The sequence below is a fragment of the Myxocyprinus asiaticus genome, chromosome 37 (genome assembly GCF_019703515.2).
Source record: "Myxocyprinus asiaticus isolate MX2 ecotype Aquarium Trade chromosome 37, UBuf_Myxa_2, whole genome shotgun sequence".
Taxonomy (NCBI): Eukaryota; Metazoa; Chordata; class Actinopteri; order Cypriniformes; family Catostomidae; genus Myxocyprinus; species Myxocyprinus asiaticus.
This window is the reverse complement of record NC_059380.1, coordinates 6,163,331-6,183,071: the sequence shown is the minus strand read 5'-3', so window position 1 is coordinate 6,183,071 and position 19,741 is coordinate 6,163,331. Positions and strand designations below refer to the sequence as shown.

The 19,741-nt window shown below is 40.7% G+C and overlaps 1 protein-coding gene across 1 annotated transcript in view; it reads left to right on the top strand.

Moving 5' to 3' along the window:
- The window catches only part of LOC127427565 (fibulin-2-like), a 100,297-nt gene that overhangs the window by 41,694 nt on the left and 38,862 nt on the right, over positions 1-19,741 (top strand). The window contains exons 7-8 of the mRNA XM_051675203.1: positions 5,519-5,629; positions 17,463-17,564. Coding sequence (XP_051531163.1) covers positions 5,519-5,629; positions 17,463-17,564 — 213 coding nt within the window. The remainder of the gene's footprint in view (positions 1-5,518; positions 5,630-17,462; positions 17,565-19,741) is intronic.

Genomic DNA, 19,741 nt, shown 5'->3' with positions numbered 1-19,741 from the left:
CGAACATCCAAAACACTTCCTCGCCACTTAAGTACAGTCAAATATAAGTCATTCGAAGGTTGATTTTTCCCAAAAACTGTAAACACTGTGCCGCTATTAAAACATTGCTATGTTTGTTTGAGCATCCCGGCCAGCCCAACACAGCAACAGTGACTTGACCAATGGTGTGAGTTTGGGGTGGGATTATACATTTTTTTTATACCAGTGCCAGACAGAGGAAGTATTCTGAAAAGCTGTTTAAGGGTGTGTTCACACTTGGAAGGTTTGGTTCGATTAAAACGAACTCTGGTGTGACTGCTCTGTTAGTGCGGATCATTTGAACTAGTGTGAACGCTGCCATCCGAACCTTGGTGCACACCAAACAAGCGGACCGAGACCTCCGTTCTCCGTTCTCCGTTCTCCGTTATTGAGCACATGTGTGCATATATATATATATATATATATATATATATATATATATATATATATATATATATATGGTGGTATTTTTACCAGCTGAGAACAAACGAAGAGCTAATAAAATGTGTAGGAATTCCTCCATTGCACACGCAAACGAAGATATGCTGCAAGGATGGCTGACAGCGGTTCCGATGCCTGTACTGAACTATAATGGGCAACGTAGCTCCTATGATGAGAAGAATCAGGTATGCTTGAGGTCAGTATTAGGCAAATTACTTCCTGTTATTGGTCCGTTTAGACGTCTTTGGTCCATGCTGTGTTCATATATCAGTCGAACCGCACCAGAGTTCGTTTGGACGTGGACCGAGACCCACTATTCAGGCGGTCTCAGTCCGCTTGTTTGGTGCGCACCAAGGTTCGGATGGCAGCGTTCACACTTGTTCAAATGAACCACACTAACAGAGCAGTCGCACCAGAGTTCGTTTTAATCGAACCAAACCTGCCAAGTGTGAACACACCCTTAAACAGCTTTTCAGAATACTTCCTCTGTCTGGCACTGGTATAAAAAAAATGTATAGTCCCACTCCAAACTCACACCATTGGTCAAGTCACTGTTGCTGTGTTGGGCTGGCCGGGATGCTCAAACAAACATAGCAATGTTTTAATAGCGGCACAGTGTTTACAGTTTACATTCTGGTTTTACCCACAAACTTTAAGCCATGTTGCCATGCTGTTCTTTAAAATGACTAATGCAGTAAAAGTCTTGGGTAAAATGAATGATTGACTACATCAAGGTTTTAGGTTAGAATTTAATCAGCATGTACAGGTCTACGGGATACCATTTCCTTTAAGATTCTTTTAAGAATTTTTAAGCACATTTTTAAATTCACTAGTTTATTTTAAATGGTCCAGTGTAACATGTGAATTTTTAAATGCATGTATCTATCTCAATTACCATGAGTTTAAAAAACTTGCATGCATCGTAATTATAAGTGACCAACAAGAAGGCTTTAATATGTTTTTTTTAATCATTATTATGTCTGTCGGTGTCTATGCGCATTCCTCATTGAGCGCGTTTGATGTGCGCCTCTTATAAGAGAATTCTGTTGCTAATATTAAGTTAAATTCTCCGTTATTGAGCACATGTGTGCCTCTCCCTTGTGATTGGTGCATGTTAAGTATTTGATTGATAAATGGTGTTCATAAAGAGGATGTTGTGTTTGTCATCTTCCCTGTAAACTGTTTAGTGCTTCTCTTGCATTGCGTTTGCAAAAGAAGCAGCAGGATCAACACTGCAGCTTTGTTCTCTCTCTCCCGGTGAGTTGCGCATTTGCTTTTTATTCTTGCACCTGTACCAATATTGTATATATTATCAGGTTGAAGTGTGTTGATGTGGTGAGCTTAATGTATAAGAGCTTTTCTCACTGAAGGTAAGGCATTTATTTGGGCTTTAGTGGGATGGTTTATAAGGGTTCCAATTTTATGTTTTTAAGTGTATTCATAATACATTTGCCATTGCAGGTGTGGTGTGGTCCTGTATAACGCTGATGTTTCTTCATTCCTGTTTCTATACATCTGTTCCTGCGTGCTGTTTCATCAGAGTCACTTCATTGTTTTGCCAAACTTGCTGCACTACATTTGCCTTGTTTCAACATTGTACAGTGCAAAACATTAAATAAAAGATGGTGAAAAAAAATATCTCAATATAAATAACATAAGTGTGTTCTGTATGTTGTTCGAGAAATGAAAACCCAGCAGATGTAGGCTATACAAACAAAAAAAAGATATAATGAATGCCTGCTAAATAAGAGCGATCTCAACGAGTTTGGCTCATGTGTTTTCTATAAGGCAGAAAATCAGATCCAGATTGGTGTTGTGATCATAACTTGGGAAACTGCACTTTAAAAGTAACTTAACTTACATTTACAACAACACACAAAAACTACATTAAGTAGAACTGGAGCTGGCACAGCCGAAGATGTGAAACTATTGCTGAAACTTCTACCTTATCTCCAGAAATTGTTGTCTCATTATTCATTTGACATTCATTTTCTCCTACCTGTGCTCTCTGGTGCCAACCATTTTATGACGATATCATTAGCACAATTAGGTTAAAGAATATATGACTATATCATACAGGCATAAAACATTGAACTCAAATGGTCAGTACTTGTTGTAGCTGGAGAATTATGCCTGAAAATGCTCAGATAGGCTTTCATTGACTAGCACTTGTAAGGGACCGTCTGAAAATTCCACGCACATCACAGAAATGTCAGAGGTGTCCAAGTATTCATTAATTCATTCAATTAAATTGTAAGTTATACATACAATTTACAATCTTTAGAATGTGTAAATGTTTTTTAATAACAGTGTTTAAGACAGAACATGCAAGGCATTTGCACAGAACACTTGAACACCAGTGATGTTTTATCACAGTGTGTAGACTTTAGAGACGATCAATGAACCATAAGTGAATATTTAATAAATATTGAATTTAAATTAAACTTTACCCCTCTAAATATTATTATGAGTTATAATACATTGATGTTTTGTTTAACTATAATTTGTTTGGTCTATGTATCAACAGTTACATTCAGCTCTGGAAAACATTAAGGGACCACTGCAAAATTATAAGTTTCTACTATTTATAGGTATGTTTTTGAGTAAAATGAAAACATTTGGATCGGTGATGATCTGGGGGTGCTTCAGCAAGGCTGGAATCGGGCAGATTTGTCTTTGTGAAGGACGCATGAATCAAGTCACGTACAAGGTTATCCTGGAAGAAAACATGCTTCCTTCTGCTCTGACAGTGTTCCCAACTCTGAGGATTGGTTTTTCCAGCAGGACAATGCTCCATGCCACACAGCCAGGTCAAGACCCTGTCATGGCCAGCCCAGTCTCCAGACCTGAACCCCATTGAAAACCTCTGGAATGTGTTCAAGAGGAAGATGGATGGTCACAAGCCATCAAACAAAGCCGATCTGCTTGAATTTTTGTACCAGGAGTGGCATAAAGTCACCCAACAGCAATGTGAAAGACTGGTAGAGAGCATGCCAAGACGCATGAAACCTGTGATTGAAAATCAGGGTTATTCCACCAAATATTGATTTCTGAACTCTTCCTAAGCTAAAACATTAGTATTGTGTTGTTTAAAAATAAGTATGAACTTATTTTGACCAGCTGTCATGTTCTGCAAATAAATGCTCTAAATGACAATATTTTTATTTGGAATTTGGTTGAATAGAATAAAACAAAAATGCTCATTTTACTCAAATACATACCTATAAAAAGTAAATCCAGAGAAAGTGAAAATTTTGCAGTGGTCTCTTAATTTTTTCCAGAGCTGTATATAATATGCACTTGGGCAAAATAAGGAATTTAAACATATTACAGTGCAATGAAAAAACTTCTACCTCAACCAATCTTCAAAAAAGTTCACCAGTTTTTTCCATTTTATAAAAAATTTTAAATAATTGTTATATCATTACTTTGTATGGAAAGCAGCACGTTTTGTGTCATTTTTCTTTAAAAATCTATTTTTTCTCACGATCACTGTTCTTGGCTGGGAGTGTATCCATTTCAGTTTTAGGTTCACAATGAAGCAATGGCAGCATAGAAAGAAATTGCATGCAAAGAAAATAGTGCTAAAACAAACACAGTGCAAAACAACATATACATAAATTAAGAGAAATGTCAAGAGACTAAAAGCTCTCTCGCTCCCTCACACACAGCGCACGTGATAAGAGAGAGGCAGTGTAAATATGTTTCATGAAAAAAGAAGCGCTAGGTTTAAAAAGCTTTTTATGGCAAATACGCACACAGAAAATGTATATCAGCTCTAAAAACACATCAATATGAAAAAACTAAGCCAAATCCTGGATATTTTATGCAATTTAGAAATCCCGGCTTGACGGAAGAAATTATATATATATAATTTACACAATGTTATTTTAGAATATAAAATATATAATACCACGCTATTATTATTATCGTAGTGATAATTTTTCAACAGTCATATGGAGGCTAAATAGTAGACAAGCACAGAAGAGAAACTTCTTGTTCAAGAACCATTACTGAGGTTGTACTGAATAATGACACATATGACATTTCACCTGTAGTCCCAATGTCCTTACATCCTGAGATGATCTGAGATCATGTGCAGTGTTCTCATAGATGACACTATTCCCAAATGACTGACAGAGAAGAAACAGTAGAAAAATCATCATGTCGCGATGCGTGTTCCTGCTCCATGCGTGAGCACCAATAAACCTCTGATAACAGTGAATGGCTTTTTTTCGTCTGTTCTTTAAATATAATCAAGTGTGCTTCTTCAAATGCACGTCTTCGTGTCTAACAGCATTTCTCGTCATTAGTTACTCCTAGACGTCTTACTGGTCACCACCAGCATTTGCAAACAATTAGTATATCACGGCAGTTTTGCTTGGGTGGACCAGTGCTGCTCTGGCCCTTATGTGGCCTCGCCCCTCCTGTGCATATTAAACAGGGATAGGATAAAGTATTTTAACATACAAAAATCCGCTTTAGATAGCCTGAGTCATTTTTGCACAGAGCTTAAATACAGTCGGAACTGCAATTATCCGATTTTTCATTTTGAAACTCTAGAGTAAACTAAACAAGACTGTGGTGATGGGAGTCCTAGCTGATATGAGCAGACTATCTTTGTTTTGCCTGATTCATTTCAGTTTGTACATATTTTTCCTGTTCCCTTGGTTATATGGCCAAAAACTAACATCGTCACTGCATGTGTCAGTATTGTTTTTGTGTCCCTGGTGACATGGAAGTGTTGAGAGAGCTAGTTTTGGCTCTAACAAGAAACTTGACAAATGATCTTATGTCAGTGATGAACTGATACAACAACCAGTAATTTCTCTCTTAACAATCTTCAGCTGACTTTTTGAATGGCAGGAATTCTGATCATAGATGTGTGTTAGCAAATCACGTAGCACTTTCCATAATGTCTCTTCTGGTCATGATTAAATGTTGTAGAGAAACTCTCAATCAGATGCAGTTACCAAAAAGATCATTTGACAGTATACCAGATAAAAAAGAATGATTGTATATATCATCTTTGTAAATGTCATTCATTTTCTTCTCACAGAGAACCAGGAGGAAGACAACAGAGTGAGTGAGGAAGACAGGCTGGCCTCTATACCTCCAGTGAGACAAGAAACCACCACTCAAACGCCAGTGTTACGTAATCCATGCGCAGGTATGTAATGTAAGCCCAAGTACATATCACGTGATTTATAACATAACTCTCTGGAATACTTGATTCTGATTGATCAATAATAGCTCTGAACGGTCATGATAGTATAATGACTACTAAACTGTACAATTGATATAGCAATGCCATGTCAGCTGCGCTAGTTTCATGATTCTCTTATCATTCTGCAGTCTTCTAGTTCTCACATAATAAAACTATTTAATTTAAAATCAATTCACTGCATGTCCATTTATTTGTTAATTTTTAGTAAATAGCTATAGAAAAGTCGGAAAATGTACAATAAACCCTGTTTAGGGTGATACAAGACCTTTACAGGGGGTCTAATCTACAGTCAGCCTCTTGATATCTCAAATTAAACCTAGACAGGGTGGTCAGGACACTGACGTGGAGTGACTACTTACCAAATAAATAATCAAATGGATATGAATAATTTTTGTTGAAATTAAGTTATTATGTGAGAAGAAAGAGACCAGTAGCAGCTGAATTCAACCTCCAATTTGAGTTCTGCCAGTGGTTATATTGCAGAAATTACCATCTGACTGCTCATTATCGTGCTTATTACACAACTAATTGACAAATAAATAAATTAATGGACATGAAATATTGATTTGTATTGAAATTATGTCATTATGTGGGAGGAAAGGGATGGCAGAGTCTCCAGAAACAGCTGAATTCAACTTCTAGTTTGCATCAGAGATCTATCAGTGGTTATATTGCAAAAATGACCATCTGACTGCTCATTATACTGCTTATTAAACAGCTAATTGCCAAATAAATATATAAATGCACATGAAATATTGATTTGAGTTTAAATGATGTTATTATGTGAGAAGAAATTGAGTGTGGAGTCTCCAGAAACAGCTTAATTTAAGTTCTGTTGGTTTATATTGCGAAAATGACCATCTTGACTACTTATTATCCTGCTTATTACATGATTACTTGCCAAATAAATAAATAATATGACATGAAATATTGAGTTGAAATTATTTTATTAGCTTACTTGTAGAGATTGCAGAGTGAAATGAGAAGTAGGAAGGATGACTTCCAGTACCCAGATGACCGGTCTGATTTCACTGTCTATATCCCAGATGTGCGATCATTATTCTGAAATATCAAACCACTGGATGGCATGACTGTCTTATCAGATTTTAGTTTTCAAGAGAGCCGAGTAATAATTTGCGATAATAACCAACTGACTGTACATTATTTCTTACATACCAGTGGGGAAAAAAATCTGGCGCTGGCAATGACAAAGATGATGACGATGGTGTAAAGAACCCAAGTGCAAATTTATTCCAATGTGTATCCAAAAACCCTAACCACAAACATGAAGCAAACATAAACATGAACTTGGCTTGACATAGACTAGACTTGACATAGACTTGAAACTCACAACCAAAGTTACATTCAACAATCAATACCTGACAATGGACAAAGGAAAACATGAGGTTTAAATACATGAACATGGGAGAACACATGACAAGGATAACCAATGAACACAAAGAACTGTAAACAAGATAACAAGACAATCAACCAATGAAAACAAGACACATGAACATGGAGGGAAACATGAAATCACATGACAAGGGAATCACATGTCATGAAACAGGAACTAGAATTTCAAAATAAAAGACATGAAAAACATGAACCAACAAAATACACATGACAATAATGCTTAGCTTCTGTGTAGTAATAGCTTGCAAATGCATGTACAATATTCCGGTCATGAATAAACTGCAATCCTAACACGCTTGCATGTATTCTTAAATACGGCACGTTATATGCATTACCGAGTCTATCCCACAGAATGCAACCTTCAATTTCCTAAACCTCTCAGCAGGTAATGAGGCTCACGTCCACTGGACATTCCTCTAAATACACAGATATTCCTCAAATATCTACTGTACCACAACTGCCAGGTCACATCTCTCTAACCACAATCCATCCCATCAATACGACTTCTTTGCAGGCAAAGCTGCAGAAATCCATATTCCATATTATGTTCCACAAAGAAAGTCCTCTGTCTCCACATCCTCCCTATTTACGTAGAGTTGGAGTGAATTTCTGGCAGACACGATAACAGCATCTTAGCTTACATCCTTGGCAAAATAACGTGAAAATGTGTTTTGGGTTGGAGGAACTCTTAGTCCTCTGTTTGAAATAAGCAATGTCATTTAGCAGCCGATTTATTAAACTTGTCTTGGCATAATGGGTTGCTTTGGTGAGCAAGTAACTTCATTATTTTAAATGTGATTTCAATCATCTGCAACATTCTGGCACATAACATCTAGATATAAAGTTCAGTACAGTGGTGTGGCGGGGTGAGCAAGAGACAGATTCAGTGGGTGTGGCGTTAGGCCTCGGAGAGGCATTTATTTAAAATAACAAATACAATAAAGGGGGAATATAAAGTGTCCAGGGGGATAGTGTCCAAAACAAAGGGGAATCTGGCATCCTTGCAATGCGCTGGGAATATGTGAAAGATAAGGGTAAGATCCAGGTATAATGAGCCGTGGTCCGGCCGCTGCGACATACTCCCCTCGTTGATCCGGAGCGCCAGGGCTGGCAGCTTCTCATGGCCACTGCCCGCTTTCACTTGCATCTAATTCGCACTGGAGGTCTGGGGTTCCTGAACCTGTGAGGACACCAGCATGAAGAAACCAGTCTCCTGAGGAGAGACACGGTCATTTTTTTTTAAAGGCAGCGGTGATGAGGCTCTTCTTTGACTTGAGGTGCGCCAATCATGTGCTGCCAAACGGGGAAAAGTCAATGCGCCCCTCCTCTCTCCTGCCCACACCCACTGCCTAGAAAGGGCGGCTGATCCAAAGGGCGGGGCATCGCTAATGTCAGGGGAGGAGGTCATCATGTCACAGTGGCTATTCAGTGACCCCAAAAAGTACAGCTTTGGACAATTGTATTTTGTCTTTTTAACACTATATCTATTGTTTTATGATTTTAAACCTATAAAACTATTTTGTAAAATGCTTTGCTTAAAAAGTTGTCCTTGTGCTACTACAGTGTGTGTATATATATATATATATATATATATATATATATATATATTATAAATAGATTTGATATTGTTACTGCATTTTATCTAACGCGATTAGTGTGGCATAATACAATACAATACAATACAATTTTATTTATAAAGCACTTTAAAGACTGCAAAGTCATACCAAAGTGCTGTACAGTTAAAAATATAATCAAACATACTAAAAAACAATGCGTAAGAATCCAAATACTCCTTGGGCCATTGAATGTTATCATATTTAAAACGTGCAGAACATTATTGTCACATGCTCCTTTTCTGCTCATCCAGGAGTCCATCCAGAAGATTTAGTGCTTTACACTGTGATCTCTTCTAAGTTCAAATGCCAAGAGGTTTAATGTACTGTATATCTGGTCTGGTATGGATGGTATATGTTAAAGGACTTAAGGATTTATTGTAAGTCTGCATCCTGTCTGGGGCAGTCCCGTCTCTGGGTTCTCAATCAGTGCTGAAATGAACTGGATGCTTTTGGGCAACACATTACGTCATGCTTATTATACATTCATTTTTTAACTGAATCTGTTAGGTACATACACACGGCCCATAGTCAGCCAATTCAATTCAGTTTAGGCTAAGGGTTTTTCCTTAATGGGCTTTTGCCTCTTCATTACGGATACAGTCGAGAGTAATAGGAAATTATAATTGAACATGTGTCTCCTGCTTTTTGCTGACAGTTTGTAATTCAAACTGGGCCTTTTTTTTCTGTAATGACATTGCCACCCGCTTCTTGATCTCTCAGATTGTATTTTTGTCTCAACATAAACATCATCTTTGAAGTTGAACTGTGTAATTTCTGCGCCACTAGCATCACAAAACGGAATTGCAAAAATAATCAAACAGATTTCTGCCATTGGTCGAACAAGCTGAGAGTCCTGCCCCAAACTCACAACAATGATTGAGTGAGTGTTGCTGTGTAAGGCTCGACGGGCCGCTCAAACAAATATAGGACTGTTTTGATAGCACTACAGAGACACAGACTTTACACTTTTAGGAGAAATCAACCTACTAATTGTTTACTTGTAGTTGTCTCTGCATATTAAGCTGGAATATAAGAAAGAACTTTAACACTTTAAAAGTTACACACATCCACTTTAACTAAATTTTTACATTTTGTGCCAAAGTCACTGGAATGATGCTGTTGGTGGTTGCCAGAACGTTGTGTGCAAAAGCGTTCAGAGTGTTTTTCAGCACGTTGCTTAGGTGTCATGGGGGGTTGCTGGGGCATTGTAAGGTGGTTGCTAGGGTGTTCTGAGTGATTACTTGGTGGTTGCTTCTCAAGTTTCTAGATATAGCTTGGCAAGAAATGGCACGACTAATTGCTTCTCCTAAATAGCACACCTCATTTTGACAAGCTGCATTATTTGAGGTATCAATTATGTCCTTAGCACAAACGGTGTGGGACAAGTTACGCACCAAAGTTTAATACTTTGCGTTAGGGGTTTGAACAGCGGAACTTGGAATAAGTTACGCGCTAGTCAGAACTTGCGTTATGAAAACACAGTTTCCTTAAATACCCACTACACATGTGTTCGTTTTTGTGTTCCTGTTCAAAAATGACCAACCCACTACGATTGTTTATAAATCTCTCATATCACATATATTATCACAAGATATTGCATTAAATCTTTTTATCAACTTCTTTTTTTAGTAATTATGACAGATTTTGTACTCCTTTTTTGAACATATATATTTTATTGATATGATTAATTGAAGTGAGCTTTGAAGTGGGCCAGTAGGGGGCACTCCCTGCTAAAAACAAAACAAAAAAATTATAATTACATAATAAATTAATAACCACTTGCTTGATCTGAACAAAATGTCATTTTAAAGCTTAGAATCTGGACTTTACAATGCATGTAGCTGATCCTACCAATTCTTAAATAATACTTTTTAATTTGCTGACAAATTATAACTGTTCTTATCATTTGTAAATTTGTTATCACAACAATTACATTCAGAGTTGGTAAAACCATAAAAAAGATGAAATAGTCGTGTTATATATCGTTGGAAAGGTCTCAATTAGTAGAATGCAAGGAGCAAATTTGTTTAACTCAGAGACCAAACTTCAGTGAGCATTAGTATATGAAATTCCTACTGTCACACATTAATATAATAAACAGGAGTGTATAATTGTCACATTTTTCCTTATTACTTCCTGAAACATACAAGTAATATAGACAATAACATGTCATAACTTACAGCAGACAACCCAGATTCAAACGAGTCCAAACACAACATAATATGATAAGTATATAGATCTTGAAATATTCCTCAAAGAGTGTACATGGAAAGACGATGCACAAAAGGGCGCTCAACACACATTTTGTGTGTGAGTGTTCGTATGTGTGTGTGTTGTGTGTGCACATGTCTGAGGACTTTGTGTGTGCAAACACACATCCACATGTGCTCATCTAAAGGATTGGTTAATAATAGAGGACCCATGGATGCAGAAAACACAAAATACAGTTTATTGAAAATAATGAAGCAAATGGCAGTAATGAAAATGCAGGTGGCTGGAGATGATGACAGCGGTGGTGGTATGATGTCAGTGATGATCAGCGTGTGGACACCCGGGAGAGAAGCGGAAGATAAACCAGCTGGTAGATAATGCCTGCTTGAGCTATGTATGGAACAGAAGCAGCAGTTCCAGGTGCTGATCCAGGCTCAAGCAGAGGACCGGCAGGTGTTACGGAGCTTTGAACCCCAGAAGGAGTCTTCCACCGCAACCCCAGCCATGACTACAGCCACTCCCCAAGTCTTGCTTGCCAAGATGGGACCACAAGATGACCTTGAGGCATACATCGAACTGTTCGAGCAAATGGACGAGGAATGGAAGTGGCCAAACACTCAGTGGGCAGTCTGCCTGCTGCCGCTGCTGACTGGGGAAGCCCAACTCATGGCTTAACAACTCCTGGTTGACAACCTCCTGGAGTACGAGGATTTAAAGTAAGCCATCTTGCAGCAGGTGGGCCGCAGCCCACAGCATCATCGCCAGCACTTCCACTCACTGACGCTTGGTGAGCAAGGCCGCCTGTTTGCCTTCTCCCAACAGCTCCATGATGCCTGCCATTGGTGGCTACTGGACAGATAACGCGATATAGTCGATCAAGTGGTACTGGAGCAATTTGTTACCTGGTTATCAAAGGGGACGGCGGAGTGGTTTCAGTGCCACCGCCCGGCATCGCTCGAGGAGGCAGTCCAGCTGGCAAAGGATCATATGACACCGTATCTGGGGGTCGTCGAGCCCCCGGCTTCTCTCTCTCTCTCCTTTCTCCCCTCCTTCCTTCCCCTCCCCTTCTTCCCATCCTGTTCCTACTCCCCGGAAACAGGGAGTCCCCACTCCCTAACCAGCTCCCCAGGCTCTGGGATTGGTCAGCCCGCCAGTCACTCCTGTCCCTTTCCACTCTTTCCCCCAGGCGGATGAATTTGCTGCCGCGAATGCGGGCGTAAAGCCTGGGCCTGTCTGTTAGAACCTGGGCATTTCCAGGACCGAAGCCCTGCAATGGACGTGGGGGTGTTGGTCCGGGTCCCCTGATCAAGCTGGAGCGTACCGGATACCTGTGAGTACTAAGGGAGTTACAGACCAAGCCTTGGTGGATTCGGGTTGCAACCAAACCTCCATCCACCAATGCTAGGTTCAAGATGAGGCTTTGAGTACAAGCTGTCGGGTGAAGGTGAGGTGTGTGCATGGGGATATTCAAGATTACCTCTTAGTGACCGTCATTATTCAATTCAAAGGGCAAAAGCATAGAATAGAGGTGGCGGTTAGTGCCCGCCTCACCCATCCACTAATTTTGAATGACAGCTGGTAAATCCACCGCCATCCCCAGAGCGCCATTGCGCCTCCTCCCATTGATCGAGGTCCCCTTTTAAACAATTGGTATGGACCTCGTCGGGCCATTAGAACGGATGGCACGTGGGCATCGCTTTGTGTTGGTTCTGTTGGACTACACAACACGATATCCAGAAGCAGTGCCTCTGTGCAACTTTTCAGTGCGAAGTGTTGCGGAGGCACTCTTCAGAATCATCTCCCGAGTGGGGATTCCAAAAGTAATCCTCACTGATCAAGGCACTATGTTTATGTCATGTACACTACGCGAACTGTATGAATTATTGGGAATTAAATAGATTCGGTCCAGCTTTTACCATCCCCAAATGGATGGCTTGGTCGAACAATTTAATCAGACACTAAAGAATATGATTTCTAAGTTCATGCACGAAGACGCTCAGATTTGGGACAAGTGGCTCAATCCCCTATTATTCGCAGTTCGAGAGGTCCTGCAAGCCTCAACGGGGTTCTCCCTATTTGAATTATTGTACGGGTGTCGACTGCGCGGCGTGCTTGATGTCCACTGGGAAAATTGGGAGGAGGGACCTTCAAACAGCAAAAACAAAATTCAATACGTTCTTGACCTGAGAGAAAAACTCGACACACTGGGGCAATTAACACAGGAGAATTTGCTCCAGGCTCAAGAACGTCAAAGCTGGCTGTATAATAGGGGTACTCGGCTACGGGAATTTACACCGGGAGATAAAGTCCTTGTATTTCTCACCACATGAACTCTAAATTACTCACCAAGTGGCAAGGACCCTTTGAGGTCACACAGCGAGTTGGGGAAGTTGATTATGAGGTTAAACGAAAGGATAGAGGTGGAGCATGTCAGATTTATCACTTAAATCTCCTAAAACCATGGAGAGAGGCAGTCCCCAAGACTTTGGCGATGGTGGTTCCATAGAGGAAGGAGCTAGGACTGGAGGTGAACTTAACCCCCCCATCGAGTCACCCCGGCCACATGTAGAGACCACCTCTCACCATCACAAGTCTTGGAGGTTACCAGGTTGCAAGGAGAATTCTCCGACATGTTCTCGCCTCTTCCCGTTCATACGAATCTCATAGAGCACCATATTGAAACATAGTTGTACGCAGTCATCCCTACCGATTACCCGAGCACAAGAAAGAAGTTGTTTGGGAAGAATTAAAGCCATGCTAGATATGGGGGTAATAGAAGGATCCCACAGTGACTGGGCCAGCCCGGTGGTGCTGGTTCCAAAGAGTGATGGCTCGGTCCGGTTCTGTGTGGATTATAGAAAGGTCAACATGGTGTCTAAATTTTATGCATACCCAATGCCTCGTATTGATGAACTGCTCGATCAGTTAGGTGCGACTAGCTTTTATTCGACACTGGATTTGACAAATAAATATTGGCAGATACCCTTAATGCCAATATCCAATGAGAAAACTGCCTTTTCAACACTGTTTGGGGCCCCGGCTATGTTCCAGCAGCTCATGGACAGGATCCTCAGACTGCACGCTGCCTATGTCGCTGCCTATCTAGATGACATTATTATCTTTAGTAATGATTGGCAGCGGCACATGCAACATCTGAGGGCTGTTCTGAATTCGTTGAGATGAGCAGGACTCACGGCCAACCCTAAGAAGTACGCAATTGGGCAGGTGGAAGTATGGTATCTGGGCTTCCACTTTGGGCATGGGCAGGTGTGGCCCCAAATTGATAAAACCGCAGCGATTGCGACCTGTCCAAGACCCAAGACCAAAAAGGAGGTGAGACAGTTCCTGGGGATGACTGGCTATTATTGCAGATTTGTGCCTAATTATTCGGACGTCACCAGCCCGCAGACTGTTCTCACTATGACCTTCACCCTCTGTTCGGACCACGCCCCACTCTAGTGGCTCCATCGCATGAAAGATTCCAATGCACGGATCATCTGTTAGTATCTGGCTCTTCAGCCTTTTAAGTTTGAGGTGGTCCAGAGGCCGGAGGCACAGATGGCTGTTGTGGATTTCCTCTCCAGGAATGGGGGGGGGTAAGGGACAGGCCGGATGGCTCCCTGGCCTGAGTCGGGTGATGGGGGCGTGGTTGAGCACCGGTTTGTGAATGGAGTCAAGGTCGGGAGATGAGAGCAGTAAGGATTTTCACCTGGAGGAAATTATTTTTAACAGCTGTCTCCTGTTTTGCTGTGAGAGCTCGAAGGGTTAAGAGGGAGCCAGATGCCAGAGGAGGAGATGAACGTATAGTGCAGTGTGTGTTGGAAGCTTCACTGCCAGGCTGAAAAGCGGCAGTTTCATAAGTACATTTTCATTTGTGATAAGACTAGTGTAAATAAACTCACATGGTTCGATGAAGCCGATTCCTCCTTCCCATTTAACCAGAAAACCTGTTACACACGGGTACCCCGGTGACATCCACCGATTCCTCCTGTGATGAAAAACAGGACAAGATTGGGGAAAGAGCAGAAACAAGACAATGAGACAAACAGAAAGAATTCCATGATAAAACAGAACTATCTGCCTAGTTGACATGAGGGTTATGGGTTACCAATCACGGGTGTCCCAACACCACTGGAGCTCTGGGTGACCGTATGACATAAAAAATTAACTCTTCAACATGGTGTGAATGGTGTCGTGACATGAGTAACCATGGTGAGAGGTGTTCCGCAGAGAGTTCTGGCTGGGATGGGTTTGTTGATAGGTGATAGGGGTATAGAACATTTGGAAATTAATTCAGAGTCCATAAAGTTACCCTCAGCTCCAGAGTCCACCAGAGCAGTGATGGAAAATACAGAGTTGGAGTGATGTAATCTGGATGGTAGAAGAGTCTTGTTACTGGGGGATTTTAGCAAAGGAATGACGCTCACCAGTAACCCCAATCCTACTGGTGAGCTTGGTCTTTTAACGGACATGATGTGGCTGTGTGCCCTGGTCATCAGCAGTACAAGCATAAAACATTGATGAGGCAACAGTAGCATTCCTTGGAGGACAGCCGAGCTCTCCCAACCTGCATGGGCTCATCCTCTGACACGGGGTCAGATGGGCCGGTCGATGGTGGAGACACAGCAGAAGCAACCGGAACCTCCCTAGGTGGAACAGCTCTATGATACCTGCGTCGAATGGAAAGGTGGTTGTTCACTCTGAGGGCCAAATCAACAAGGTCACTGAGGCTCTTAGGAAGGTCCAGAGCATAGATCTCCGGTTGGAGAGCCCATTCAGCAACCGGTCCCACAGTGCCTGCTCGTTCCATCCGCACGAGGCAGCAAGGGTGTGAAACTCGATCAAATATTCCAAGACAGATCCTTTACCATGACGGAGTTCAGACAGCACCCTCGCCACCTCCTTTCCCATGGCAGAATGATCAAACATCATAGAGTTCATCGTAGAAAGTGTGGAAGGACGAGCAGCATAGGTGTTGATGATCCCACACCACCATTCACCACTCCCGAGCCCGACTGGAGAGGAGGGTGATGGCTTAAGACACTTTGGAATTTTCCATGGGAAACGAAGATGGCTGGAGGGTGAAAACCAAGGAGCTTTGTGACAGGAATGATCTGCATGTCTTGGGCTCACCGGAGTAGACAGCTGGCGAGTTCAATCAGGGCTTGGAGTGTCTGATGGACGAGACAACTGCGGGAGGAGCACAGCGGTGGTGGTGAGACCGGTGCTGGGAGAGGCTTGCAAGTTCTAAACATAGATGTTATTTTGGCTATCCTCCCCACCATCTGTTCAGTGGTGTGACTGGTTTTGTTGAGTTGATCCTGCTGATGACCAAGGAGCGGGCGGTGCGAAGTGAAGTGTCTTCCGCTGGGTCCATTCTTGGCCAGAATGTTCTGTCACGGTTAATAATGGAGGACCCAGGGATACAAAAAATACAAAATACTGTTTATTGAAAATAATGAAACAAATGGCAGTAATAAAAATGTATAGCAGCAGATGCAGGTTGCTGGAGATGATGACAGCGGCGGTGGTATGATGTCAGTGATGATCAGCGTGGGGATACACGGGAGAGAAGCGGAAGATAAACCAGCTGGTAGATAATGCAGGTAAGTGTTCCAATAAATAAAATTCCATGGTAATCCAAGCAGAAGATCAAGGCAGGAGAAATGGGAGTGCACTGGGCAGAAAACAAGACAAAACACAAACAAAGGAAAAACACAAGACTAGACCGATTAGAAGGGCAAGACTGCAGCGACAAACACAACGAGCAATCTGACACTGAACACATGAAACAAGAGGGTATTTATATACAGGGTTAACAAGCTGCAGATGACACTAATGACTCGTGATCAGCGCGAATGACCGTTCCCATGGAAACTTCAATCGTGCCACTGACGAGACAGGGAAAACACACAAGGAAACAATCACCATGCAGACACACAGGAAAAAACACTGTGAACCCACCAGCGCCATGACAGTGGAATGCTCCTGAACACTTTATATTTTTGTATTTTGTTATCTAATCCATTTATTCCCAATGGCCAGTCATTTTTGACCGGGAACACAAGTGTAACAAAGTGAAATAAAACCAAAGAAAATGTGAAGAAAATTGTCCAATTTTTGTGTGTGTGTGTGTTTTCAGATACCATATGTGAACAAAGTCAAGGAATTTTATTCCAATTGGATTAAGTAAAAAAATTAAAAAAAAATAAAAATTATAAGAAAAAAATTGTCCAGAACACAACATAAGGGTTAAATAACTGTAAGTAGTTTGTACATTTTTCAGAATATTCAGAAGATTGGTCTGTTACAGTTCGATAAAATATTTATTTTTATTGACTAAAGCTATGTTCCATTTTAGTCAGCGTGAAATTGACTAAATGTAATTAATTTGGCATGATGATATATTGCCAAACTTTAAGGGACATTTTCATCAAAAGACAAAAACTGTGTGAAAATGAACACTGCATGTAATGGGCACATAAGAAGTGTGGTACATGCCGAGTTTTACTCCTATAAACTCTTCATCTGTGCAGGTAATGGGCTATGCTCTCAGCAGTGTTCTGTGATCAGAGGACTTGCCCAATGCTCCTGTTTCCCAGGATTCTCTCTGATGACCGACGGACACACCTGTGAAGGTAAAGTGTGACTTTTGACTTCCTGTATGAGTTTCCTGCCTGCTCTCTGTTTGTACAGCTTTTCAAAAACTAAGCAGTCTAAAGCTACACACAAACACACATTCTTTTCTCAATGCAACATGTTGCAACTGTCAGAAAACACTGATAAAACTGTCAAATCGCACTAAACAAGTTGTAATTGGACTGATTTACTCATGTATATCAGTTTTACCCACAGGATATTTCATCTCCCAAACTCACTTTACAATCTTACCTGAGGATTTTGCTTCCTTCAGCTTCACTGATCCACAACCAATTACTCCCCTTTTCCAATTACTCAGCACTGACTACAATAATAAACAGTGACCTCAGCTCTGGGTTTGACATCTCCGCTGTTTGACAGTACATCTTCCTGTCTGATCTGACACATTAACTGTGCGTTTATTTACCGTAGTGGTAGTTTTGCAGTAGATTTATTTCAAGGTCTTTTCATTCCATATCCTAAAGTTGCCATGCAGGGTGCTAATAAAATTGGCACGCACAGCTGTTGCAGAATTAACTGACACAAAAACAGTATTTTGCTGATATTAGCATAAAGGTGCAGATTTTGCTACGTAATTTATACCACCTGTGCGTTGACTTAAATGTCTATAGAAAATATGGAAATCCTTAGTTCAGAATTCTCATTCTGTATTCAATTTAAAGGAATAGTTTAGCCCAAAATAAAAATTATGTCATTATTTACTCACTTTCCTGTGGTCCCAAACCCTTTCTACTGCAAAAAAAGGAAATATTTTACAGAATGTCACTACTGATGGTTTCCATACAAAAGCAGTTGATAGTGACTCACTTTAAAGCTTAAAAAACACCCAAGATTGTCATAAAAGTAGTTCATGTGACTTGTGCATGATATTGTTAGTATTTTTAAGGCATACAATCACTTTGTATGATGAATAGACTGAAATTTGAAGTCATTATTCACTCTCAAATCCAATCAAATCATTGATCAACTCGAGCACACAAGGCCCAAATCAAATATGCCGACAAGTCAATAACATCTAATGTCATTGGTTCTTGTGTCATGGCGTCATGAGGTTAGCTGTTATTTACGAGTCCTCATATTTGATTTGGGCTCTAGCCATATAAACTCAATGTTGTTGCTTTCCGAAATGGGTCAGCTCACATTTATAAAGCAACACAAGTCCGAGTGTTGTTGTAAGCGTCATTGGATATGTAGCATTATTGCTGTATAGCGTTATTGTCTTTTACGGTCGGTATTCTTTTTCAGTTCAACTTACATCATGGCAGAACAACAGTTTGAAGTCTTGCTAAACAAGTTAATGTTGACATGTTTATAGCTTGCTACCTCAATATAAACACATTCGGTTTAATGGTACAGATATTTGAAGTTAAATCTGTCGCCCTCTTGAGTACCGCCCCACTTCAGGTTTTTGAGTTTACCTTGATTTAAAGGGATAGTTCACCCAAAAATGAAAATTCTCTCATTATTTACTCACCCTCATGATATCCCAGGTGTGTATGACTTTCTTCAGCAGAACACATTTGATGAAAAATAAAAAAATATCTCTGCTCAGTCTGGTACTTAAAATGCAAGTGGATGGTGATTACACATTTGAAGCTCCAAAAATCGCAGACAGTCAGCATAAACGCCATCAATATGACTCTAGCGGTTAAATTAATGTCTTCTAAAGCAATCACTTTTGGTGTGAAAAAAGATCAATATTTAAGTACTTTTTAACTATAATCCAATGCTTCGGGTAAGTTACAGGAGAGGATGGAGTCCAAGGGATCTCTCGTGTGGCGTATTCGCGTTGCCATGATACAGATGTAATCTCACGTTCTCCGCTCGGTTGAGACATCCAGGATAAGCACACAAATGCACCATTGTGAGTAAAGAAACCGATAAATACAGATCTAAACCAAAACCAGCGTTCCTCCTTCTCAATTGTAAACAGCGCTGCTCTTCCGGCTGTGTCGCACGTGCTTCAGTTCTCACGTGTTTCAAATGCTAATGCAATTACGTCACACGCGCATACCGCTGCTGACCGGAAGCATGATTTAGAATTTAAAAAGTACTTAAATATTTATCTTTTTTGCACCAAAAGCGATCATGACCTTTAGAAGACTTCATTTAATCGCTGATGTCGTATGGATGACATTTATGCTGACTGTCTGTG